The 27,323-nt window shown below is 37.7% G+C and overlaps 1 protein-coding gene across 7 annotated transcripts in view; it reads left to right on the top strand.

Annotated features, from left to right (window-relative positions):
* The window catches only part of DLG5 (discs large MAGUK scaffold protein 5), a 111,387-nt gene that overhangs the window by 36,390 nt on the left and 47,674 nt on the right, over positions 1–27,323 (top strand). For 5 of the 7 annotated variants that reach the window (XM_013175812.3, XM_048060143.2, XM_048060147.2 and 2 more), the window contains exons 2-3: positions 8,922–8,990; positions 22,990–23,155. In XM_013175812.3, coding sequence (XP_013031266.3) covers positions 8,922–8,990; positions 22,990–23,155 — 235 coding nt within the window. The remainder of the gene's footprint in view (positions 1–8,921; positions 8,991–22,989; positions 23,156–27,323) is intronic. The other 2 variants (XM_048060145.2, XM_048060151.2) reach the window with 1 other exon arrangement.

Consider the following 27,323-nt stretch of genomic DNA (forward strand, 5'->3'; position numbering starts at 1 on the left):
AACAGGGAAATTTGCGGGTGCTCCCTGAGCGGAGTAGACATGCCATGTGCCACGGCTCTCCCGCTGGTGTGCAGCTACTCCCTGCTGGAGGTGGCATCTCACGGGGAGAGCTGAGAGCAGTGCGCTCAACGTGATGTGGGTCCGTAGGGCCTGCTGCTTTCTGGTGACTGCTGTTACAGCACTGTCCAGCTGAAGGAGCCTTGGGTCCTACATCAGTGTCAGAAGTACCGATAGAGAGGGCAGGATGCTGTTTGGCTGGACACAGTGCAGGTAGAGCCCTGGAAGAGCAGTGGTGTGCCAAGTGAATTTAGGCTCTAGGTTATCTGATTGCCTTCACTAGATGGAAAGGGATTGGTGTATGTTCTCTGTTAGATTTTAGTCATCTGTGAGGGTTAATGAAACATTACATCTTTCTACCTTAATAAACAAAATTAATTATATCCTGTTATATATAATTTACAGAGGAATCTAGATCAGAAAGATAACTTTGAGAGAAACATAAGAATGTGAAAATGAGATTGCAGGAAGCTTGTTCAAGTAAAATGCTACAAGGCATTTTTATATTTTTTTTTCTCCTTTGGCTTATCATACAGAATCCACCAAGAAAATGTCAACTTCCTGCTGGCTAGAAGCAAAAGAAGAACTAATGAATATGATGGACCCGTTACCAATGTAATGGAGGTGGCCTGTTCTGGGAAAAGCCAACTTGCAGTTTGATGAGCTTATATTAACTATGATTCTTGAACAAAATGACTTTTGTTTGATCACTTAGTAATATCTCATGAGACTTCTAGAACAGAAAACAGCACCAATGCTCTGGCAATAATGCAAGGACTAACTGTAAGTCGCAAGAGCTGGAATATGTGACAAGTTGATTCATCTGCCTGCATTGCAGTTTTACTAAGACGTGTCTTTAAATGCAGCTTTTTCCTGTCTGTATGAACTTTTGAGGTTAAAGAATCTGGAGATGGTTTTTCATCCCTTTTTTGAGTGTGAACCTACAAAAATGAACGTTTCTCTTGTACGAAGGTTGCCAGTGAGGGCAGTGTGTGCAGTTCTACAAATGCCAAGTTGTTCTTTTTGCCAGAATCTAAGTGTAATGTAAGTTAGCATGCTGATATTTCCACAGTAGCTAGGTATGTTGCTGTTAGCCTTAAATAACTGCTGAAAAACCATCGCCCATCTCACAGCACTACCTAATGGGAATTCAGGGCTGTAAGAGGGGCATAGTGGTTGGCTGTGTGCTGTTGAAGCTCTCATTTGAAGCTGAGTGTCGGAGACAAATGACTTGTCAAGGCAAAATGCACTGACTAGAGCAGATTTAAAAGCCATCCCAGTCAAAAAGCAGGAAGACAAAGGTTAAAGCTGTTGTTGCTGCTTCAGAACCTGTATTGCTGCAGGACTTTTTGAATAAGTAATAGCAGTAGTAATTATCATTGCATCTTTGGTCCTGCTGCTCCAGCACATGCATTTAATCGCTTCTCTTGTGGTTTCACAGAGTGCAAGAAATTAAGTAAATTGTTTGGTAAATAGTGAAGAAATAAGTGAAAGATTGGAAGGTAGCAAGGGTCATATTATTTCTAGCTGACCTCATATACTTGGGTGTCTTTTTTGTTAGCTTTTAAGCAGTCATAAGGTTTTCTTACCTCTTTGTTTGCAGTCACCAGATGGCAATAGATATATGTAAGCTGATATCCTGCTAATAAAATATCATGGTCATTTGGCTCTTAAAAATTGCTTTTGTAGCATCTCCGTAAGACATGATTAGAGCATTGTATCTATGGCAAAATAGCTTGTATGTTGTCTACTACAGCACTGTCATCACGCGGATTTTTTTGGACCAAACTGCGCAAATTTAGGTTTGTAAAGTGGTTTAATCTTCTCTGTCCATCCTTATGTGAAAAGAGGGTGATTTGACCCCATGTTCACAATGCAGTAAACAAGAACAAATAATGCTAATAAAGTATGTGGATAGCAGTAAGTGTATCCTAATGATAAAATGAAAATGTATTAAAGTTAATAATCTTTCTCATCCCTTTCCTTCTTTCCTTATCTTTCTGCTGTTCTTCCCTGTTTATTGAAAACATCAACTTCTGTTTCCTTTTGTAATTCATACTGCAGTAAGATGCACGGCAGTATTCTAGTGACTTATATTCTTCTTAAAGATACATTATAAATTTTTTTTAGTACCTCACCGAATTCCTTGCTGACTATCAAAATAATTATCTATAGCAGTGAGTGTAGTCACTACTAAACAGGGTATATTTAGGAATGCATGTTTAGAAATACCAATGAGTGTCTTCAGTCTACTTGAAGTGTTTTGAACAAATGTTCATGAAAATAGGAATTTTCCAGATATGGATGTGTAGTGTTGTTTTTAACACCTGAACATCGGATGTTGTACTTCATTACATGACTGATGGCTTGGAACTTGAGCATCTGAACTCAGGGCTGCTTACTGATGTCTCTGGCCTCAGGCAAGTTACTTAACTTTTCTGAATCTCAAGCTGCACAGAAACTGTCACATTACATTACAATCAGCCTGATCTGTTATTCTGTCACCACCGTTTATTTTTACGTGTGTGAACTGTTCTGTCCTTAATAAGAGTTTATTCTGAACCTTTTCTAATTGAAAGATAGCCTAATCTCTGAAGTATGTCTTTTCCAAAACTATATTTTTATCTTCTTAAATATGTCATTGTAAAATATTGTCTCGGTTGTAAAAGGAAATTAAGTGCCCTGACCCTCACTGTCTATGTGAAATTATTGTAGGCTGAGGTATTTGGGAAATCAAAATGATACATTTTCAACTGCTTCATTCTTTAAAAAGCCATTTAATGGCTTTTTTTGTTTTCATACTGTCCTAAAAATAAGAAATCACTCTAGGCTTCAAGGCACAGTATTTGGGAACTGTGGGTATGATGAATAAATGATAATACTGTCTTTAAAAGCAGATGGGAGAAGAGAGCAAGCTTTTGCTGATCTGACCTCTGCAACTGTTTTACCTTTATTGTTCAGTTCAGTGCCTTTTGGTTTTGGAGTTACTCGTGTCCTTAAAGGTAAATGACTACAAAGCATCAAAACTGAAGATGACATGGACAGAAGCGAATATCCTATTCAAGGTGTTGTGTGAGGTCAGGATTTAAGGTCTGAATGTCATGCAACTGGCAAAAGATGACTGCATTTTATGGTTTCTGACAAACCTGGCTGTGCAGGCTTCCAAGAGAGGAGTAGCCTCAGAGACAGACCGTGGCAGATCTATGTGGTCTTCAGCTCCTTGGGCCGTTTTGCTTGTTGTAACATGAAAAGCAATGAAAACGCTGTAATCTGGGTCATTTCCGGTTTTAATCAAAGTTTTTTGGTCCCCCCCCCAGCAAGTAGGAGTCCTGCTGAAGTCAGATGAGCTTGGTGCGCTGAGATGAGGATAAACAAATGTTTGTCCTGCTGCCCTCCCATCCGGTGTGCTGGACCCCTGTCAGAAACAGCCCCTGCTGACAAGGAGCCGAATCAGCTGGTGGCCGCAGTGCTGGGAAGGGAGGTGGGAGGAAGAGCAGAGTTTAATTAACAGTGGAAATTTGCAGCTGGGGAGCATGGGGAGTTGTTTAATGTCATCCTAAAAGTAGAGGTGTAGTGAAAAACCTTGTGTGGGCAAAGCAGCATTTCTAGGCTGAGTCCTGCAGCGCTAGGTGTTCTAGTTGGGAAGGGTAATGAATTTAGAGTCAGCAGTACTGCACATTGGGAATACAATCCTTTAAAGATGGATTACATGCCAGGGGCTGTGCAGCTCAAATCAGAGCACTCCACATCTTGAGGGATGAAGCACCCCATGTTCTGTGAGTTAGAGCCTGGCTCTTCATACTGAAGCTGCTTCAGTAGACCCATCTCTTTGGCTCTGTGCTTAAGGTGTATATCTGAGGGAGTAATTATTCTTATTCCTACACAGTTACTCAGCATAGGAAACTTTAGAAAGTAAAATAGCCTTTAGACTTGACGAGAACTCTCTTTCAGTTGAATTTTATCTTTTAACTTTGTAAGTATTGGAGAGTAAAACATACGTTCTGGGGGGAAAAGTAAGTATTAATGACACATGAGATGAACTTAGAGAAAACTGAGTCCCCTATATCTCTTTTTGCTGCTGTAATCCCTTTCAGTACAGTATTCATTATAGGGCCGTGAGCAGAGCCGGTTTGTACGCTCTCTGGAAGAGGAGAAGGTTCTACAGTCGTAGCAAACCTGGCATTCAGCTTATGTGTGACTTCCACAGCTAAGCAAGTAGTTTTGTTAATTCTTAGTTCTGTTCCTCAATTTCCAAGTTTTTAAGTGGTCTTCCTCTCATCAAACTTCATAAGAACAGCAAGAATTTGAGGACATTTGACATGCTGTAATTGTTTAAAATAGAAGGAAACGGTCTTCTTTAAATTTTTGTGTACATAATGTGGCAGTTATTAAATTGCTCTGTTCTTCGAAAGCTGTTTAGTGTAGCCAGGAACTAATCAGAAGCTCAATCTGAGCAAAATAGGGGGGAAAAAAAAAAAAGAAAAAAAAAAAAGAAAAAAAAAAGGCTCTCCTTTGCATGGCAGACTTGCCTGTTTAGGCTTTTCTTTTTAGTACGAGTGTGTATCTGTAAATGTCTGGTCACTTTTTTTAATGAAGTACGAGCAAAATGTACTGTGTTCATCCAATATCTTTTTACTTCAAGCTGTAATTTTGAACTTGAGTCAGTGAATTGATGTCTGATATAACAAGTTTGTGTACTGGGAGACTGTGGCATGTGTGACGAATACTGTGGGAAACATATGAAAGGCAGATACTTGGACAAGTACGGTGAAAGGCATGCAAATCCCCAGATGCGAAGGATTTTCAACATTAACTTAACGTACTCACTGGTTCTTGGTGGTTTTGTGTTCTGATGTTACTCCTTGTGCAGTCTGACAAGATGGACAGCCAAAAAGTTCAAGAATTTCAAATAAAGAGGAGAACAGTTTGCTCAGCGAGGAGAGCTCATGAATAGATCGTGTAGTGCTTTTTGGTTATAAAATCTTGCGTATGTTTTTTTTTCTTGCCTTTTCTCTGTATCTAAATTTCTGTTGGAGTGATTAGGAGCATTTTCCTATGTCATGTGAGGAAGCAACCTACAGGGTGGGGAAATGCTCTTGAGGACCGTTTTCAAGTACTTCTGAACATGTAAAGTATGGTGCTAGTTGAGCATGAATTGAATACATAGATATGTTTCAGTTCAGCAGCTAAAAATGAATTTTAATATTATGAAAGATATACTGAGTTCTCTAGTAATTGTTTCTGACATTTAATATTGCTGATAATGATAATGGTGGCACGTGAGAGATAATGAACTCACAACTTGTGTAGTTGGAAAATCCAGACATCCCCACAAACAGCTTGGAAACATGAACAACAGTGCTACTGGATTTTTGGGGGCTGGGGTGTTAGTAGTGAGGAATTATGAATGGGTCTGGTGATTCCTCCCCTTTTCGCACTTCTCACTTTTCCTGTGATAACATACCATACATGCCAGATCTTGCATTTAGCAATCTGAACTGACGTTTTACGAACATTGCTGGAAAGAGTCATATGTCTTGATTTGATGAAGTCAGCTTCACAAAACTTTTCTATCTATTCCAGAGAGCAGAATTTGACTTGCTTTAAGTTCTGGCTTTAGCTTTCAATTCAGGGAATGAGGACAGAAGGGATTAGTGCTCTTGAAGATAAATAAAAACAAGATCAGCTCAGATGATGAGAGTAGTTAAGTATCTGTTTCAGATCAGCTTGCACAATCATTGATGTGTGATTTAAGCATTTTAGGTTATGAACAATGGATCCAAGTTAGTATATTGCTTACACTAGTGTTAAAATATGAGAAGTGCTGTAATCCTTGATTACATATCAAGGTGTTCTATCCAGTATTTTTTTTTAAAAAAAGGTACACAAAAAGCCCACTCATTTTAAGAATGTATTTCTCTTTTCACTACTACTTATATGGATTTGCCTTCCTCCTTCCTCATCAATTTGTGAATTGAAATAAACAAATGTAGTCAAGTGTAACTTACGACATATCTGTTGAATGCTGGAAATCCGTTGAGCATCATTTGAAAGTATGCATGTGAAACAGAATGTTGACATAAAAATATAAGGGGAAAATAAGATACTGTTTTGGAAAAATTGTCATTGACCCAAGTTGTGTGGGAAATGTAGTTCATGGCTTTATTACTAAAGTATAGTTATAAGACAGCTGCGGAATGTCACCTTGTTGATTTTTCTTACAGCCTCTGTCGATTCGTGTATGGCTTCTTTTACTTTGTGGATGCTATATAGGTGCTCTAGTTATCTTTAAATATCAAGTGCTCTTACAAGAGTTACTATATTTTTCTGGAAGACAAACTCTAAAGCTAATCATTATATGCAGATTTATAGTAGTAATTACTTTAAACTGGTGTTATTAATCAATGTCTAAATGTAATGTGATCCATTTTTAAAACTTGAGATGATAGATGTTAAACACTAGAATATATCTTAAGTGTCTGTTAAAATTTTCATGTTGATTCTTAAATCTGACTGTAGAGAAAATCAGACTGAGGTGTCAGGTAGAAAAGCCTGTGCATAATTTTATTTTGCTTCAGCTTTGTACAGCACATGTAGCAAGCCATGTTCAGGGCTTTCCAACTTGATCAGTTTATCCTCAAATAAAATATTTAAAGGTGGGAAACTGAGATGTACCAAATACATGATTTAGTAAAGATTGCACAGAAAAACTGTAAAAGAGCTAGAGGCAAAATCCAGGTCGTGTAAGTTTGATCTACCATACTTAAAATAGTATTGCAGATACTTTTCTGGGTACCTGGAGACATCCTGTCCATTCACAAAATAGTCAATGAATTATTTGTAAGTTTGTTTTTACAAAACTCCAGTGTTCTCCATCCTTTTCATTATGGCTGTGGCAATCGGTTTTTTTTCAAATATCCTGAAGGAAGAGGAGAACACTCAATCACATTATCTGTTGTGAAAACATTTTCTTTCTCCATGCCTAAAAAGAAGCAGCAGCAGCTAACAATCACTTGAACTGTGTTTCCATGCGGGACTCCTATGTGAGTTTTTAGAGGAAGTGAGTGATTTTAAGTTGCTGAGTGTAATCATGTCTCACTTCTTGGCACGTTATTTCATTGTCTTTGAGTCCCATGCAGTTCTGATATGATCTTGACATACATTGTCTGTTGTAAATACGCATTCCTTTGTTTAATACATTGATCTGCTTTCTTCAGCTACCCCTTTGTTTCTAATCTTTCCAGCTCATACTAGAAGAAATCTGAGTTTAGAACAGGCAGGCATTAGTTTTAATTAATGACAAAATTATTTTGCTTTTAATAAGCACTAATGATTTAGAAACAGCTTAAATAGTTATCTGAAAATGGTACAAATGGAAGCAAAAATACATAGCAGACTTCTTCCTGAAGCTGGTGTGTCAGTGTTGTGCTTGTCAGGTTTTATTTAAAAACCACAGCAAGCCAAAACAAAAGTAAGCCCTTACATCCTGTATAATGAACTAGAATTACTTGTGAGCAATGTATTTTGAATCATTATTTACAGGGATTTGTCAGGTGGAACAGTGTACTTCATGATCCAGTTCCTTTTTTTTGTACTTATTGGAGCAATGTCTACTAGCAAAACCAAGGGATTTGTTTGGAAGGAGTTTGACTTGGCTTTTGCCTAGCCATCGTCCCTTTAATCAGACTGGGGAGCCTGGTTCTTTGTTGAGATAGCAAACATTGAAACTTGGGGGTCCATCCAAATTTTACTGGCTGGGGGTCTGGCCCTAAGTGTGTTTGTTTTTTCAGTTGATTTTGCTGTTATTGCTTGTGTTGTTGGTCAGCTTCTCTTTGTCACTTCTTGTCTTTCCTTTATCTGATACTGTGATTATAGGTGTTAGTTTTTTTCCTGAAGAAGCACAGGAGATGAGCTGAAGCTGTACTTCTTGATTTAATCCACTTGAAAAGTAGATCCATGTGTTCATTGTGATGCTTCTCACCTTTCATTTCTTAATTTCAAAAAGATTGGAGGAAACAAATCATGAAACATAGAAAGGAGGACTATAGGAAAGACAGCTCCCGAATATATTGACTTCATGCTTTAGCTCATGTTCTGGTTGTGGCTGGAAGTGGACCAGATTTCAAATCACTTAGCCACAAAATGATTCCCTTTCCTTTACTATTGGATGCTCATCTTGTTTGTGATGAATGGTGGAGCTGTTTAGTTGTTAAGGTTTTGAACTAGGGCCTGTTTTTCCAGTTCTTCTGGGAAGTCAAACTTAGCATACTTTTAAATCAACTAAAATGAAAGACGACTCTGTCTATTGGTCTATTTATGTGTGGGGGAAAAAAAATAAAAATGCTTTTATTACCATCAGTGACAAGTTAGCTCCAGTTGCTTTTGGGATCAGATAGTTGAAGTTGCACATATATGCAAGCAAAACTTATTTACCAATGAAATTATATTTCGAAGTCTGAGGAAAGGAATACAAATCAGTAAGGTGATGAAGTTGGAGCTGGCTCATTAAAAAGACAAGTAATCAAAGTAGATTCTGATGATCATGACAGACATCACTCAATCTTCATACTTCAGAGAAGAAATTTTGTATTTTAGGTGTCAGAAATACTCATTGTTTTAGTTCATTTTTTTTTGCTGAATTCAGTTTTACCACTTCACCTGGAATAATTTCCTACTTGATGTGTACTGTGATGTTTATTTACAAGTTATCCATTTCCTATTAGAGAGCATAAATGTTACTAATGCATAAAAGTCTAATTCAGTGTGTTTGGTTTCTACAGTGTCAAGAAAACAAATGGTTAGCTTGATTTGGGGAGAAGAAAAGAGAAGTAGTAGTAATACTGTTTGTCTCTTTCTGATTTTAGGATCCACTTACAGTGTGCTGTCCATAATGCCTTCTGATTCTGAAAGCAGCAGTTCTCTGAGTAGCATTGGTGAGTAAAGGATTAATTTAAGAACTTGATGAGCAAATCTTCTGGGAGCTGGGATAACATGGTTTTAAAGTTGTCTTTATGAAGGGTGGAGGGCTTCAAGTCATAGCATCAAAGAAGTTGAACTGTATGATAGTTATGCATCTTGACGAGGGAAAAATATATCCATATTGTGTAGTGCAACTTAAGCGTTTTTGTATCTGTATGCAGTTGTTGGCAATAAAATCTATGATGTTTTGATACATCAAATGATATAACTATACTGCAAGTTACTGAGTAAAATGATGTAGAAATGGCAATGTTAGGTTTCTGCAAGTCTAGTATGTATATTCATACACATATTTACAGGCATTCATATATGTGGATGCATATAGTTACATAAACAGAAAAATTGTTAGTCAAAAGTATCACAGAAATTGTAAGGCTATGACCTTGGCTAATAGTATTTGAACATTCCCGTAACTGGCTGCAAGCTACCTTTTTTCTTTTCTTTTTTTTTTTACCTGAGTGTAATGAGTTGCTTCATTTTCTGCATTTTTAAAGCTATTGGGAAAGAAAAAAAGAAGACTGGAGGAAAAAATAATGTGGACAAAAGCCCTCAAGATGATCTCAGAATAGACATATGGGCTGTTAATCTTCCTATTCTTTACTTATAATTTTATTGTGAAATCCATGTAGAGTCATTGGTCTTGGGTAGGGAATGTATGCTTTTGCATATTTCAAGTTCCATTGTAGTGTCAGGCATCCATGGAGTGCCCTGACAGCACCAGGCAAGTCAGTTGTCTGTTTAAGGATGTGTGTAGACATCTGTTGCAGTCATTGAGGTGAACTTTTAACTCCAACATGCAGGAACAAGATTTTAGGGTTGATTGAACTATTTTTTGAACCTATAGAAAGCAGTGACATGTTAGTCTGATTTTTATCAAGGTCACACTTCTATGCTGCTACCTGAAAGAAGGGTATGATTTGAGTTGTTATTTAAAAAAAAAGGGAGGGGGGGATGGTCTGGAAGTAGGAAGAGAAGAAAGTTTCGAAGCTTTAGATTGTATTTTCTTTTTGCAGAAAGAACCTTCCAAAGGAAGCTCTTCAAAGGTGAAATACTGTTAAGTTTGGTGAATAATTAGATCAAATAATGCTTGAAATATGAGAGGATGCAGGTGGTCCTTTCTAGTCCCATGTTCCCAGTTTTAATAAAGGAAGGGTATGCATAAGCTTGTTGTTTTTTTTCAAGTTTTATAACTTTGTGAATGCACATAGTTGATCCTTTGTACCTGATACTTTATAAATTTGGAAGTAAAGCTAGATTAACAGCTAGTGTTTGCCATCATGGAGAGAACTTTTGCTTCAACAGCTATCATTTGCATGTTACACGTATATAGCCTCCATTTTCCATTTTACTGATTTTCTGTACCTTATGCAAGTGCGGGACTCCTGTTTTCCTGTTTCTGCACATTTATTTAGAATTTGGCAATTTACTTGTGAAACTTCCTTTATTCCCATATGTGAGTCAGAACTGAATTATTTTGAAACTGTTTTGTTCATTTCATATTTGAAAATGTTGAAGTGCGTACTAAATAACTGGCCTGTGTATTGTACCTTAAGAGCTATCCTTGGAAGTGTTTTATGCCTTTGTGTGCAGTGGTCCAAGTTATTTGAAACAAGAAAAAAGTGACCGTTCTTAAACAAAACTTGTGATCTCCATGCTTTTGTTTTTATCAAATGATTTAAGTAAATTGGGTGTTTAATATTTAATACATTAACAGCCAGGGGATTTCCTTGTTTGAAGCTGTCATGTTCGTTTTATAGCCTGGTTATAGACTTGTTAGTATTGAATATCATTCTTCTTTCCCAATCATTTTCTCTCCTTCACATCTTGTTCTACAAGAGATAATATTTTTAATGTGTTCTAATATCAATAGCAAATTTTCTCTGCTTAATAACCAACATGTCCTAATAGATGTTTGCAAGTCACTTCAAAGCTGCAGTCAGGTTATTTGAATACTGACTGATTTGTTGAGTGACAAGCCATCATAACTGAAAATGTTTGTGTGCCAGCTCCCTGAAGGCTTCTTAGGACTTACTTGGATGGAATCCCAACAGATACTGAGTTGTTCTAGTGTTTCAGGAATGTTACATACATCTGCCTTCCACCACTGCTCTCCACCACGTTGGGCGGTGGAAATAAGTTCTTTGCTAGTGAAATGAATGCATTGGTATAAAAAGGTAAATAGCTCATAGTTTAGAGACAATATAAGGTTTGAAATATATCGCTGGACTGTGGATAATTATGTGCACACACATGCATATAAAGGAATATTTAAATTTCTCCACTCACATGTATCTTCCTTGTGTGGTAGAGAAGGGATTTATCTTATTTTTTCTGGGTTCAAAACACATGTTATCGTTAACATTTAACTAATTTTTATTTCTGATGTGCCTAGTTACCATTTGTCAAGCAGCTTGGAAATTTGACCTTTCAGAGAAAATCGTAACAGTATTACGGATGCTAATTTAACCCAGGTAAAGAAGCAGAGAGTCAATCTTAGAATCTTCAACTAGGAGAGATAATCCAAACTCTTGTAGTCTTTGGGCTCTCACCATAAAACTAAATAGAGAAGAGTATGTCCTTATGTTTCATCTTTTATTTCCAGTCTTAATAATCCTAGCTAATGTTGGAGGCAGTTTCTGCTGCCAGCATTGTCAGTTAAATTATCTTTTTCTGAAACAGTTCCAAGTAAGCTAGGATGTTGTGAAATTTAGATGATTCTATCAATTTTACAGCTATGCTGGGTTTGAGTTAATTTATGGAGCTGATGTATATAATAATAAGCTTATTTCAGGAAAAAAAAAAGACCTTGATCTAAGGACTAAAATAGTTCTAAGGCAGTTCTTAAAAGACAGGTTGAAGAAGGTGTGGGTTCAACCTCAGTCAAAGCAAACATGGTGTTAGAATTGGGAAAGGAAGAAGAAAAGAGAAAAGATGGTTTTATCACTGTATGAACCCGTGGTGTGCCCGAGTCTCGGGTTATTTGCATTCCGAATCTTCCATCCTAAGAAAACAGGACAGCAAGCACAGAGCAGGAGCGCAGCTGCACGGTTGTGGAGCAGCTTCTGTGTGGGGAACAGCTGGATACACTGGGTTTCGTTGGTCTGTAAGGGACAATTGTAGACATGTTAGATGCTTGTTAAGTCATCAATGGCTTGAGGAAGGTGAATGGATAATACAAAATTGGATGGGCATCAGCTTAAACTATCATGTGACAAATATTTTCATGTAACTTATACTTGAATCAGAGAGCTTCATTCTAGAGGATACTCTAGGTGTTTACATTTGATGTGGCCTTGACAAACAACTAGACAAGTTCATGAAGGCAAAACCTCTTGCTCAGGTGATTGTCCTGAGCTGACAATTACTAGAGAGAGTAAGAATTCTGGGCAACCTTTTTTTTTTTTTTTAATTATTCTTCAAGATATTTCAGAAGCTGGCATGAAAGTTTGCTCTGTAAAATTGTGGTATCTATTTTCTCATTAGCATCAGTGCTGGAAGTGGTATAAATGCTTTCCACACACTGTCTGTGACAAGTTTCTACCTTCTTTGTGCATATTTTATGGCATGAATAGCTTGGAATTCTGATCCCCAGAAAGTGGGAATAGTAACACAAAATGGTTGTCATGTGGCATAAATGAACTGATGCTAATGATTGTTAATTCTGATATGTGTATGCTGAAACAGAATTGATCAGCAGATTGTACTTGCTGTGGGACGGGCAAACCTGATAGTAGTGAAATAGAGAAGGAAAATTACTTTTTGTGGATCAATCTGTTAGGTCTTTGGCACCATGATGGACTGCAAAGCTTTCTCCCGCGTTTCGTGAATGCATGAGGAAATCCTTGCTGACCGACTTTTTTTTTTTTTCTAATGGTACTTGAAAAAAATGTAATAAATGAATAAGCACACTGTGTACCTACCTTTGCTTTACGTTGGCTTAATTCTGTCCATGTCAGATGCTCCATCGCTGTTTTTGTTTTTCCGTGTGTAATAGTGTTCATCTTTTTAAAATTCTGTTCTTAGCGAGTTAACTGTTTATTTGTTAAGTTCGGTCAGAAAAAAAGGCTGGTTACATCTCACAGTTTTGGTATTACAGAGTACAGATTAATATGGGGAAGGCATTCGTTGTGCAGTGTAATGTGCGTGTCCCTCATGTTTGTTTTCTCTTGCTTCAATTTGCGGCTGGAACTACTTTCTCTGTTTATTCTGCTGTATGCTCTGTGGCTGTGTCTGCAGGCTCTCAGTAGCCGGGCAGGCACTTGGACCCTTCAGGGCAGGACAGGCTGGTGACGTTCATCAGAGAAGCAGCAGTTCCCACAGGAAGACAAGAAAATGACCTTGCCTGTCTGTGTCCCAGTGCAGAACTAATTGTGAAAGAGGAAGAATGTCTCTTTGGGGGGCAAAGGTCTTTTGAGGGAAAAAATTAAGCTTTCTGACAGTTAGTTCCAAAATGAGAAGAATATAGAAAGAGGGGCATGAATTCTTAAGGTAGAGCTAGCTGTAAATGCACAAGGTGATTCTTCAAAGTATGTTGGAAGTCCATGCATCTTCGCTGTATGTTTTTCTAGGTTAGAGTCAGGATTTTTAAATTCACAAAATCGTTGTCTTCATCCATGAGCTTTTCTATTACCATAATAGCCTTAATTATTGTTGTAAACATGGAATGTTGGTCCAATGTGTTCGTCCAATAGGAAAGTAAGGGATTTTTGGTAGGTATTGAAGAAATGTTACTAAAAGGGTTTTGATGCTCCTAAGCATAGGTTCCTCTCTAACTTCTTAGCTTTTTAAATAACCTGTGAACTTTTTTTTCCTTTGTTTTTATGATAAGCAGGATGACAATAAGTAGTCTCTTCACACTTATTTCCTTACAGTAAACTAAGGTACAGCGTGACCTGTTTAATACTGCTGTTGCTGGGGTTTTTGTTTGTTTGGAGTGGGGGGAAATAGGATTTTCTTGACAATTATACCATGAAGTAGCAATATGTTTGCATGATTAGGTGTTAGGTAGGATTCTTGAAACAGAACAAGGTTTTCTTTCACTGACCACAGTAACTGTTTCAGTGTTTCATGCACTTTTCACTGTCCCAAAACAGGAAAGCACACAAATGGATGGGATTTGGAGCCAGACTGTCAAATTCTTCTCCCTCTCGTGTTGCTGCAGGTGTATATTCACAGGGAATTTTTTCCTCTTTAGCCTTCAGTAGCTGTTCCAGTCCTGATTTGAGAAGAGAGCAAGGAGCGATGTAACATGTATAATTACTGATATGACTCACAGAAGAATGTAGGGCCACTCTATAGCAAACACTGTGCTGTTATCCCAGCTTTTTCCCCTTCCCCTGCTTAGAGGGGCTTGCAGGGCATGATGGATACAGCAGGAATGAAATCCCAGCCACACGTGGTAGAAGTGGTTGAGTAGAAGCCAGGGTATCAGACCTGGAGAAAGAATTGGCTCTTCATAGATGTATCTGCCTTTTTGTCTGTTTAGTCTGTACATAAATACACTACAGAGTGACAGGCTATTGTACTCTACAAATTTTTCTCGTGTATCTTCCTTACCATTCAAAATTTGTTTAGATGACAGTATTTTCTTTGTTCCCTTAATTTCCTTCCTTTTCTTTCCCCTGTATTAATAAAGTTCATGCTGTGCATGGGAAATAGTTTTGATAGCACTGGGGGGTGGTGGTGGTGATGGTGGTGTCACTGTTAATTCCCAAAAGAGTTATGATATAAGCTGCTGTAATCCCTGCATCCCACCATTGTGCTTCAGCCCCACCTTTTTCCCCACAAAGGAATAAATCCTCATTAAATTGTTATGCTCTCTATGTATTTCCTTTCTCTTTGCTCTCTGTTAGTCACAAAGATTTTTGTGTGTAAATAGAAGCATCCTTCATCTGCCCACTCCCCGTGCCCAGCAGACTCTTTGAATGGAGCTACAATCCTGCATCTCTGACATCAGAATAATTATTTATGGAGATGGAGTGCCTGGCGTGCCAGGCACAGAACAACAGTGTTACTTTAGGAATTGGATAGAGCCCAGTAGCAGAGCTGTATGTGACAGTCACTGGCCCATCTCCCACTTGACCAGTAATGGTAATGGAGAGGGAAAGAGCACAGAATAAAGAAACCTTTTGTTTGGTAGTTTTTTGTTTTATAATGTGCCAGTTTGTATAGTGCACTCAGACATTTGACTTGTATAATTTTGAAGATAAATGTTCAGCAAGCATTGAACTGAACTTGTATGACACAGTCTTGGACAACCAGTGCCAGGCAGCCCTGCTTGAGCAGGGAGTTTGGACCAGATGTCCTCCTCCAGAGCTCCCTTCCAACCTTGGCTGTTCTGTGAACTATTCTAAGCTCATATGTCAGAGGTGACTTGTAGGGTACGCTGAAGTCAGTTCTAGTGCCAATGCGCCAGACTGGCGCAAGGGACCATTCCTGTTGATGTTCAGGAATAGATGACGTAGGCAAGACGGTGGAAGTATTCAGGAGATGTGCATCTTGGACTTCTGTTTGTTTTTTCCAAAGTGTGGTATAGTTTTAACTTCCTAATGTCAGGTTAATCTCAGTCTCAGTTTCTTGCTGTACAGTAAGTATTCTGTACAGTATCAGCTACCACACTGTATAGCATTGTCTGAAACCTCCATAGATTTAACATTACAGGGAAAGAGATGCTAACTACTGAGTCACTTAATTCCAGCTACTTAGGAGGAACCGAGTGATAGTTCCTATGAGTATTAAGTTACTGGGAATTTATATGAATACCGTATGTACAATGTATCTTGAGTTCTTTACCCTACCTTGATATACTCAAACTGAATAAACAGTCCAGACAAGAAGTGTTGTATTTTTGAAGTACACTCTTAAAATATTTGAAGTATTTTTTACTCTTGCTGTATCCCAGCAGATTTTTTTTGGACCTGTAAGGAAGGTTGGAAGGCTTGTTCTGACTCGTTGCCTGTAGATGATGTAACATCAGCCAAAGGCCACCCTGCTTATACTTCAGCATGAAATTGTCAAATTTGTTTGCTACAGGAAGTAGTAATGCAACATCTTAATTACTTTCTGTGCCTATATGGATTATCTACTTGACTTCCCATCTTTTTTTTCTTATTTTTTATTTTCCGGGCTCCTTTGTCCCTTTTTATGGTAGGCAGGTAAGTCATTGCTCTGACTCCCGTTCTTTGGGGAAAAAAAAAAAGTCTCTATGAATTTATTTAGTCTATGCTTCAAGAGTTTTGATACCAAGTGTCCAATAATACGCTATTGACCTAAGCAATGTTTTGCCATGACAGGATTATAGTTTCTGGAATCAAGCCAGTATTTAAATATCTTAGTAATGTAATATAACTTCAAAGTTTTCTTTTAATGCTTTCAAAAAAAAGTGATTCTTCTTCCCCTCCTTGTTGCACAGTGTTCTTTTTTAATCTTTATTTTTTCAGAAACGTGTAAAAGAAACAAGCAGTTACGTTTGGGAATCAGGCAATAGCTCTGAGGACAGTCTGCCGCATTACGCTTTTTTATGATGCATGTTAAATAGAATGACATTATATTCTTCTTCATTTTTCAAAACTATAGCAAGATACTAATGAGTGAATTTCCAGAATGGAATAGGCTCTCCATCTGCATTTCTATAATTTCCTTCTTTCCATATCTAAATCTGAGTTGTTGTGATTACAGCTGTCAATCTTGTATCCCCTGTACTCTTCATCATGTATTTAAGCCTCTGTCTTGCAGCTGAAACCATGCTATTATTCCAGCTGTTCAGTTCTTTGCAACTGGCATCACTCTTTTAGTCCTAAGTGGTTTTTTTGGCCCTTCCCTGTTAGTATCACTGTGCTGCCTTTTACTAGGTGAATTTCCATTCCCGTCTGCAACAAACACCATCATTGGCGCTATCCTTTTATGACTTTCTCTTGCAGTCATCAGGTGTCATATGTCTGTCCACACTGATCTCTTCCAACTTTGACTTGAACCAACAGTGTTTCCTTGCTTAACATTTTGTTAGCTTATCAGCCGGACAGGCTATTTACAGGTAGTTTTTCACTAATTGCAATTCAAGTGCTTAATCTGAGGCCCTTCATTCTTACTCCAAAGCAAACATTACGCCCCTCCCATCTGATAATAATTCCTTCCCCACAATGTGTAGTCTTTCTTTCACCGCGTCATGTTGGCCATTTTGACAACTGTCTTTTTATATTACTGTTGTTTCCATTTATTGCCTCACACTTCGTACAGCTGTGCATAACAAAGTAATTGTTTTCAGTATTCATAGGAAGTGTTCAATTACAGGTGTGGTTTATGATACTCCTTCAGTGATAAACACTGTTTCATTGTTGGAAAAAGTCGTTTCCCTTCCCTTTGCTTCCCCCTCCTTGACAGTCAGCCTGTAGATCTCTCTTTTTTGTTAATGTTTTCAGGTTTTGTGCTAATGCAAACACAAACTTTACATTTGATGAAGACACCTGGACAGTTGTCACTTGTTCCTTTGTCAGCATGTGCTAACATTACACCTGCTGAAGAGTCACAAATGATGCAGAAAACTTGTTAAGAATGCTTCCAGTACAGCACATCAGGATCCTTTTGGGCATCCCAGCCTTTGACCTTCTACCTCCATCCCAGTCGTTCTCTCTATTCAGAAGTCATTTTTTCTTGTGTGTAAAGTTTGACCTCAACAGTTGAGGTAAACTGCTTTCTATAGATTTAAATCCTATGTAATTTGCTTTTCCTTTGATCTGAGTAGTACATGTTAAGTTTACTGGAAGCAAGGCTTATGAAATAACTACTCTCTTCCACAAACTTAGAGTAACTTCACTCTTCTTTCATTTCCCTCTGGTTCATGAATCATATAGGTTATCCTTAATCTCTTTGCCTGATTTTCAGTGTGTTTATTAATAACCACCTTCTCTTAACTACTAAGCTCTTTGAACAGCTTTATTGTATTCTTACTGACTTATGGCATCCATTTCCTTGTAGCTATGTGTTGATATGTAGTCATGCAGTGTTCTTTCAACTTCTGTCACTTCAGAAGTACTTGAGAATTGTTCAGTGGACGTGATGCTCTTTTTAAAAACTAGTAACAACAAAAAAAGTTAACTTTGTTGATATATAGTCTTGGGAGGGGGGGATTTATTTATTTTTTATTTTTTTTACATTGCCTGTAATAAATCAGTTTGAATTACTTCTTGGACTCTTAAGGATTCTGCTTGTAAACCTGTAATTAGTATCTGACCACTTCATGACATTTCACATGCTACAGTATCTTCTTAATGTTTGGCAGCTGACTGATGGAATTCCTGAAGAGTCCATCTGTAATGATTTGAATGGGAATACAGCATGTGTGAATACCCATCTCCTGCACTCCAGACAGCACGTCTGGAACACGGTGTCGTTACTACTCCCTGAGGTCCTTTATCAGTCTGTGCATTCAGGAAATCCTTTTGGTGTCAGCAGTTTTCTTTCAGGACTGTAAAACAGTATGGTGGAATGATGCTCAGAACTCCCTCAGGAAAAACCTCGAAGGGGTGAGTGTTGGCAGGTCTCAGCCCTTCGGTCGGGGTGCAGCAGCTGACCCTAGCAGTTGTCCTGCTCAGGTTTGCATGGGGTTCTTGAGCCCAAGTTATACTTTTGCTGTGTGGTTGTAAGCCTTCCAAAGGGTTTGATCTTTCCCACAAGGGAGCTCTTGGCTACTCAGTTGCAGAAGCTTCAGCTGTATTTTCATGGTTACGGTACAGGTTTACAGATTTTATTCTGTTTTATTTTACTGAAGAAAAGTTCTGCAGGGAATTTTTGAACTGACATACCTGGTATTTTTTCTCCTTCCTTGTAATTACTGGGTATTAGATTGGGATTATCATTCATGTTGATCTTTCCAGAACCACTGTTCAGTTCTTTCTCAAGTCTTAAGTTTATCTAAGTTGAGGTTTGTTTCACATTCTGGACAGTTGATTTAGCTTGTTATATTCTGTATAAAGGCAAATACTGAAGTGTTATATGTTTTTGTTCTTGCACGTTACATAATCTTTGCTGCTTTCATAACCTATTAAGTTTTCTGTCTGTCAGATGAAACTCTTTCCACTGTTCAGTATTGTACTTTTCAGTTTCCCTTCCTCCATGCATTGCTGCTTGTTTTCATTAATGATTTATTTCACTTGCAAGGCAGTTCTGTTCTCTGATCTGTTATTTGAAGACCACTTCAAAAGATACATATGAGGAAATATATCTAAATGATAGTTTTTGTAATGTAATCCCATTCTAGTCCTTGTAAATTACTGAGGGCAAGTCAATATTTTATCTTGTACAGACCTACAACTTGCGTAGGTCTTCCTGAGCTTAGGGAGAAACCCTCCCTATTGGTCATACTTTGCAACACAACTTATTTCTTGTTCTGCAAAATTCTTTTTGTTTTATTAACATGTTCTTTCATGATTTACAAGGCCATAAAGAAATGATATTCTGACTGTCCATGTTGTTTTTTTTTGGCATGAAAGCAGTGAGGAAGGCTCAGCTGTACAATGACTAGTCTGATTGCTTGCAAGCAAGAATCGGCACAAATATTTAAGATGACATGAAAAAATCCAAGTAAAAATTGAAGCATTATGTTAGCTTATGATTGCATTTTGAATTGGTTAACACTCATACAAGTGTATTTCTCAGAGTAAATTAATGAGTTTATTATAACTTAAAATATATTCATGGTATTTCTTAAAAACAAAACAAACAAAAAAACAGTTGTTCATGCATTGGTGCTCATTTTCCTACCTCAACAAGGTCTTGTTTCAGTGTTATACATCTTGGTCAGTTAAAAAAATTCGCAGTCCTACTTCTCTTCATGTTGTGTGTTTCAAAGAGTGCACTACCCCACACCCAAATAATGGGGATGACATGAAAATGAAGTTAACAGTGCTGTCGTTTCTATGTGGTTGTATTATCTCTTCACTCATTGATGATTAGGAAAATCATCAATAATTGTATTTGGTATGTACCATGTTAATGGATCTTTGTGATTTCTGTGAAGTCAGGCGTTTGAACTACAGTTAGGGAAGATGTGATTGCTTCAGATTCTTTTTTTTTTTTTTTTTAATACAGCATATGTTGGAAAATCTGCTTTAGTTTAAGTTCATGTGTACTCAGGACTTAATGCATATACTGCATTGGAGTCAGAACTTATTTTGTCCATAACACACCCTCAGCGTAGGGCTGTTTCAGGCGTTAGTGGAGCACAGCTTACCTGGAGGCTGGCCAGCAAGGTGGCTTGCATACTGTTGTGTTCTCAGTGCCAAAGTGGACCTAACATGAAAAATGAGTTTTGAGGCTTACCGAAGCAGATGAATGAGTTGTACTTGGCAAGATGTGCAGTAAATCCATTTTAACAAATGCTGGTTATCTGAGAAAGCAGGTAAGTTACTGTAAGGTGGCATCACTTGGATAATGGAAATTTAGCCTTTAGGCTTGTACATTTTAAGACCAGTTTGTCTAGTTAAAGAGCAGAAAGTAAGTACTGTTGCGTAAAATATGCAGTCAGATGGAAAAAGAATACAAAGCTGGAAGCACAGGTCGCTTTCCTTACACTGCATCAGGATGTCAAATGCAATAAAGGGCTTTTAGCATCCAGCTATAAAAGCCCCTTTAAAGGAAATGAAGAATGTTGAATTTTTCTGATGAAAGAGAAGTTTACTGAAGCTTTTTGGAGTGTCCACAAATTTGATTTAACATTGTTAGATTAAACTGAGCAATGATATTCTTTTTGGACTCCTTCTAAGGTTAGGAAGGGGAATATACGAACTGCATTGATCTGAATTTTTATAGCACTTAAATTTTGGCTGGTATTAAACACTGACAATATCATCACTGAGTTTGACATGCAGGTATTTGTTGATGTGCATGTAAAAAGGGACGAGTAAAAGAAAAAACAATTTCTGATACTAATATTAATGGTTTCACATTAGTCAAGAAAGCTTCTTTCCTAAGGTTAGCTAGCTTGTCTTTATGTAAAGCAGCCTTGCCTTGCTTGGCATAGCTTTGGGACTGAATTTGCCGAAGACCATGCAGCCTGTCAGTACTTGAATTAGAGTGTGTTTATCTACCTTCTCACTTCTTTATGAAATGATCCTACTCATGCGTGTCCAAACGGTTCCAAGTTAATATGCGTTTTGACTTTTGCATTTGTTTTTTTCCCCTATTTATTCCTTACATCATGAACCTAGGATAGTGCATGTTTATTACTTTTGGTTTCTGTATAATCTTTCCTTCAAAACTATGTAGAATGATTTCTATTGTAGAAAATAAAAACAGTGAAAAGAAAGGAGAACTGTGTTTCAAGTGTGAGATCCTTGGCCCTCACGGAAGAGGGGTCTTCTGGATGGAGGAGGGGACTAGAGTAGTGAGAGAAAAACTCAAATGCAGTTTCCATTTAGAATTCTTTAGAGCAATGTAAATCTGTCTTTGTGTCTTTCTACAGAAGACAGGTTGTTCCTGCAGTTCTTAATTTCTTCATTTGCTATTAAAGCGTTTGCGTGCACTGTTTTGCAATAGCTAAAATTAAAAATGAGAGTATGCTCCCAAATTGTCTTCACAGAATTACAGGAGCAGCTGAAGGGAGTAAGAACAATGATCCTTACGCTGTATGTATGGAAGTCATAACCCTAATGTTACTTTGGTGTGGAAACTTCAGCACAGGTAGCTCTACTTAAAAATTGGAGGGAGTTTTTGCATTCCGTAATAGCTTCTTGAACTGGGTTTAGAGGAAGAAAATAAATAATAATAATAATAAAGAAGTCAATCCTTGCAACTCATTAGCACATGATCAGATGAAATAACTTTGAAATTCTTTATCTTTGAAAAGACAAAGATCCGTGATCATTATTTTATGAATGGATCTCTTGTTGTTTCATTTAAAAAAAAAAAAAAAAGGCACTATCAAGGCACATCTTCGAAAGCTAACGCCAAGTAGTTCTAGAACTTCTTTTGGGTAGAATACAGTAAATTCTGGTATACATCAGGACTTCAACTTTCACATTTGCAACCTGTATCTTTGCTGTCATGCGTCTACGATTAAAATGGGTAGAAATAAAATCAGAGATGAATTAATTGTCAGCATGTTGTGAAACGTAATATATCAGACTGTCATCTCTGAGGTGGAAGACCTCTTTGTATTGATATCTGAGGTATCGGAGAAGACAGCAGACATCATTCATTGCTCATCTCTGATATTAAGAAAACAGAATAAGATAGCACCAAACTCTTTAATGTATGACTGCCCCTTAGAGGAAATCTGATGTGCTCTCCAGTTACAGTTATTGTCATGTGCTCATTTTAACCGGTGTTAATATGGAGCCTATCTCTCATAATTTGCTGGCAAGTCAAATCTTTATGTACTGGACTGATAAGTTGTGACATATGAAAACATGAGTTGTCTTTTAAAAAAAAAAAAAAGGCAGTAGCACATAGCATAGTGTGTATGTGAGGCTGAAGGAGCAGGAAAAGAGCCCCTGTGCTGTAGCAGTTTCTTGGTTGTTGGGCTACCTTGGTATATTTTTTTTCTACTTGATTTTTTTTTTTTGAAGCATGGAACATGTCTCTTCTCTCTAAGTAACCTTGTATCTATGAGTTCTTTGTCACTGTTGTAGCTTTCGAGGTCTTTGCAATTGTGACTGCTAGTTATTTGTCTTCTCTTTGGTAACTTGTAAGTAGGGCGGAAGCAAGGGGCCTACTTGCGCAAAATTAACTTGCAACATGGATAGGGTTTTTCCGATAATGTAAAGTCTGACTGAATTGAGTTGTTCTTCTGCCAACTCGCTGTTAAAAACTCCCACAAGTTACTTTGGTTTTGAACGGGATTCTGCAACCAAAAGTATGTGATTTTTTTGTTGTTGTTGTTAGCACTGACATCTTCGGTGAAGTTGTATTGTTCTTGTGAGGAGTTTTCTAACTGTCAGTTATTTGTCTTTTGGTCAGGTACAACTGGTAAAGCATCATCTCCACCACCTGTAACAGACACAAGACAGATGAGCGAGAAGCTGGAGACGATACTATTTCAGCTCCGTCAGGTAACTCGAGAGAGGGATGAGCTGCGCAAGCGACTTGCACTTTCATCTCCTGGATCGACTTTTGATGACTGCAGGTAAAAATAAAAATAAAACAAATGTACATTTGAATTCAGTCTTCAGGAGTATTTTCAAGTGTCTTGTCTCCTGCTTGCTTGTAAAGCAGCAATAATATTGCAGTGCATTTATGTTGCCTGTAAGGTACCTGCTTTGTGGTGATGTACATGTAGGTGACCATATCCAGGTTTCAGAGCTGCATGTTGGATGTCTCCTCCTGCTTTTTACAGTAGTTTTACTGTGGGATTGAGGGGAATAGGGCTCAACTCTTTCTTGAGGAAAGCAAGCAAGCAAGTTGTTGAGGATTCCTAGGTTATGTTACAGAAAGAGGTGGAAGATTGTGTGTTTGAAGAGTTTGCGGTTTTGAAGTGGTGATTAATTGAGTATTTTGTCCATAGGAGATGAGGTCCTGAGGTTTGAACCAGTGAACTGATGTTGAGAGAATGTTTTATCATTCATTCCTTAGTTAACCTCATTAGGCTCCCCACTCTGGGATGGTTGCAAGGGATACTGTAGGGCTTGAGGACTTTTGTGTTCTGTCAGAGGGTCTCAAAGAGTTTCAGGGATGGGAGAGGAAAAGGTTGTCAAATGTTAACATCATCTGCTGAGCTTTGTGTTACTTTTTGCTCACACCAAGGAACTTCTTATTTGAAGTCAGTAGAGCTTAGGCATTGAGGATTTTACAGCTTAGAATATTGTTCTCTATAATCCCGACTACTATTAATAAAGTTCTGATGAGCTGTCCTCTAGACTGGCCCAGTTTTCTCTTTTTAGTTGTCAAATCATTTTTCTGCCAATGTAGGATTTGTATGTTGTGGAAAATATAAATGTTTACAGCTTAAAAAAATCTCATTAAAATAAACATTGTGTTTGTGCAGTGCTTGGACAGTTTGTTAGATGGAGGATGCTACTTTCCAAAAAAAAATTAAGTATTTGATGAGGTCGAAATGAATGAAGATGATTAGAAGATGATTAGATGACTTACTGTTTTCCTTTAGTGAAGAAGGAAATTACTGCTCTCATCTAAATATACATCTATGGTTTGTGAAAATGTGTTGGTATTTTTCACTTTGTTTTTTCAAAACAAAGTTTTTTTTATTTTTCACTTTTTGTTTTTTCACTTCATATAAAAGTAATCGTCAACCTTCCAAGAGTTAAAGCCCAGATATTGCCAGCTACCACCCTGAATTGTCAAGTCTGAAAGACCACTGTTTAGGTGGTGACTCTGACAAGCCAAAAGGCTTTGGCTTTCCTATCTGCATGTGCTGCTTCAAAAATCACAGTACCAAACACAGGTGGTGTAGAGACAAATCTTGACACGTTATGGTGGCATGCTTAGAAATGGTTGCAGCTTGCAACACGTTCGTAGGCTGGGCTGTGCTGGTTGTGAAGGCTGGCAGTTACAAAATTGAGAGCTGTTTTCAAAAACTGGTGTTGACTAAGTCCAGAGCAATGGAAGAGGAGCCACAGAAGTGGATTGTGATGAGCTGAATCAGATTAGCACGTGTCATTCTGCTGGACAGGAGTAGGATTGCTCATGCTGTGCTTGAGTCACTTGACAGTGACTACGCACACATGTGTTGCCGTGATTAAGCAAAGATTTAACTAAACTATTTAGTGTGATCAAGGTGAGCTTTATATACTTACATTTGATGTTAGTAATTATAGTATTTCCCTTAGAGAACTGCAATACAGAGAAAACACCTAAAAACTGCTTTTGAGAAAGGACTGGTTTATGTGCACTCTGTAATTGTTGTTGTTCATGGACCTGCTATTGTAAATGAAAATGTTTTAAAGTTGTTGGTCAAGCATTGTCCACAGGAAGGTTGGAGCTACTCTTGGCATTAGCTTTGACATCCTAATCAAATATATCTAAACGTCAGTCTTGATGTGGCCCTCATTTATGATCAGGGTGATTCCCTTGGGATGCAGAGTATTTTTAGAGTTGTTATATGAATATCAGAACAACAGTTGGACCTCTGACCATAGCATTTGAAATTTTTTTGTATAATTTGTATCTTGTTTGAACCAATGCTTTCAAAGCAATAACTGGTGCTTCTCCCTTATTGAAATTATAATATTTTGTGTGTTCTGGTGCAATTTAGCATTATACTGTGGTGGTCTTATTTAAATGAGATTCAATCACTATGTGGTTTTGAATGGATTGCTTTATTTCAAGAGTTAATTTTTTGACTTCTGACCAATGTTTAGTTCCATATCCATATTCTTGCTGATTAATAAGCCCTTGAAACAGTAGTGCAGGACATAACTGCCTTGGCAGTGCAGGTGTTCTGTTCCATGTAGATGAACTAGAGTGCGGGAGGTTACTGGTGGCATTGTTTGTTTCTCATTGTGTAGGTAGGCTAACTTTTGTATTTACCATGGTATCTTTGTTTATAGGATTTCTGTTTAGAATTATGCTTCAGCAATATATGAAATACAGGTGTGATTGATGTTAGATATGTTTAAGTTCTCACCATAGCTTTGAGGCTGACTTAAGTTATTTTTTAGAGAAAAAAAAAATGCACAAATATTTTGCAGGAATGTGCATTTATGATTACAAGCTTAATATGAGCATGTGTTAATGGAACTTCAGCTCACAGATTCAGTTGAACTAAACCATGCTTCAATTAATATTCTCATTTTAATGACTGTGGGACAGATGATGTCTGCCTACGATGATTTCACCCTAAAGAGTAATTTAAATCAATACTTGTGTTTTTAGTGATTTTGTCAAGGGTGTGAACATCTCAGGTAGTTTTACTTACACTAACTGGGGTTATATTTTCAAAGAGAAATTAACACTGCAATAGTTATGGTAATATGTCTGTAACACTGTATGAATGAAGTATTTCTTTGTACACCCATAAACAGTGAAGTAAAAACAAACAGAAAATCTTCCAAGCAAACACCGAAAAGACATCCCTGAAGATCTGACTTTATATGTTACTTTATACAAATTTGGCTTTTAATTGTTGTTACAGTATGTCAGTTGAGGAAGGGATTTTTTTTCCTTTGCCTTTGTTTTTCCCAGGAGCACTTGTTCAGGGAGGAAGGAGAAAAAGAGGAATTAAAATTGAAGACCTTACTGCTCTGCAACCTAAACACAAGTAGGTTGCGAAAATGCACCTTCAGATCTCGCACACATTCCCTGAGCATCTGTGAATCAGATGTGACTGCTATTTATTTTTCTGTTACTATCAGCACTGCAGCCATGCAAAACCGTTTTATTTCGATTCAGATGCCAGCTGAATTTCTGTTCCAGAATCCACGCTGCTGTTCTTACATGAAGCAAAGAGGATTGTGGTTACTTCTCAGGCAGAGCTTACAGTGAAGCCATTCAGGGGGGAGAATGTTGGCAAGGAAAGAGAGAAAGGGTGATCTGTGCAGCAGTAGAGCAAATATGATAGGAGAATAAGCAGTCAAATTAGACATCAATTAATATCTTTCTTTTCTTGTTGTTTGTCAGAGGTGTGAGACCTGGGCGATGCCATAGAGACAGCTTTCAGTAGCTTCATTCTGAAAGTAGAAAATGCATTGGTGAAAAAAATTTGAGACTGCAGAGGAAGAATAAAGTTCAGTGTAGAGTGTCTTGAAGAGTTTAGTGCTCCAGAAGAAGGTGGTATAATTCTGGTAATTTAGTTTTTAAAACGATTTCTGATATTCTAATATAAATAGAGGTGTTATGTACACTGGATACACATTTTAGACATAATATATGCTGGTCAATTGCCAGACAAGATAGGTTATTTTGGAAAACTTCTCCTCTCCCAGTTACCCTGATATACTTAAAATAAATAAATAAATCAAAATATCATTTGATGGACTTTTGCTTTCATGTTGTTCAGCTTACTGTAAATGGTCAAACTAGTCTAATCAAATTTTGCTGTCACAGATGCATGTATTTGGTGTCCTGTTGAGATTGTGTGTCTTAACCCTAACCCTAGCTGTGGTTTTCCTAGGGAGCTGTAGATAAGATCCTCCAGCTGTTTCCAAGATGATGAGTTCTCCCTAGTATAGATTTCCATGCAGCCCCCACTTGACTTTGGGAGCCTCTTTTCAGCCCCACTCACACTGCAGCTCTGTGCTTTTTCCTTGGAAGTCTGGGCATGATAATGCAGGGAAGCAGAGTGTTCTGTGGTTGTCAAGTGACAGTTCTGGTCTATGATAATACTGCTGCTCCATAGA

This window comes from Anser cygnoides, chromosome 7 (assembly GCF_040182565.1).
Source record: "Anser cygnoides isolate HZ-2024a breed goose chromosome 7, Taihu_goose_T2T_genome, whole genome shotgun sequence".
Taxonomy (NCBI): domain Eukaryota; kingdom Metazoa; phylum Chordata; class Aves; order Anseriformes; family Anatidae; genus Anser; species Anser cygnoides.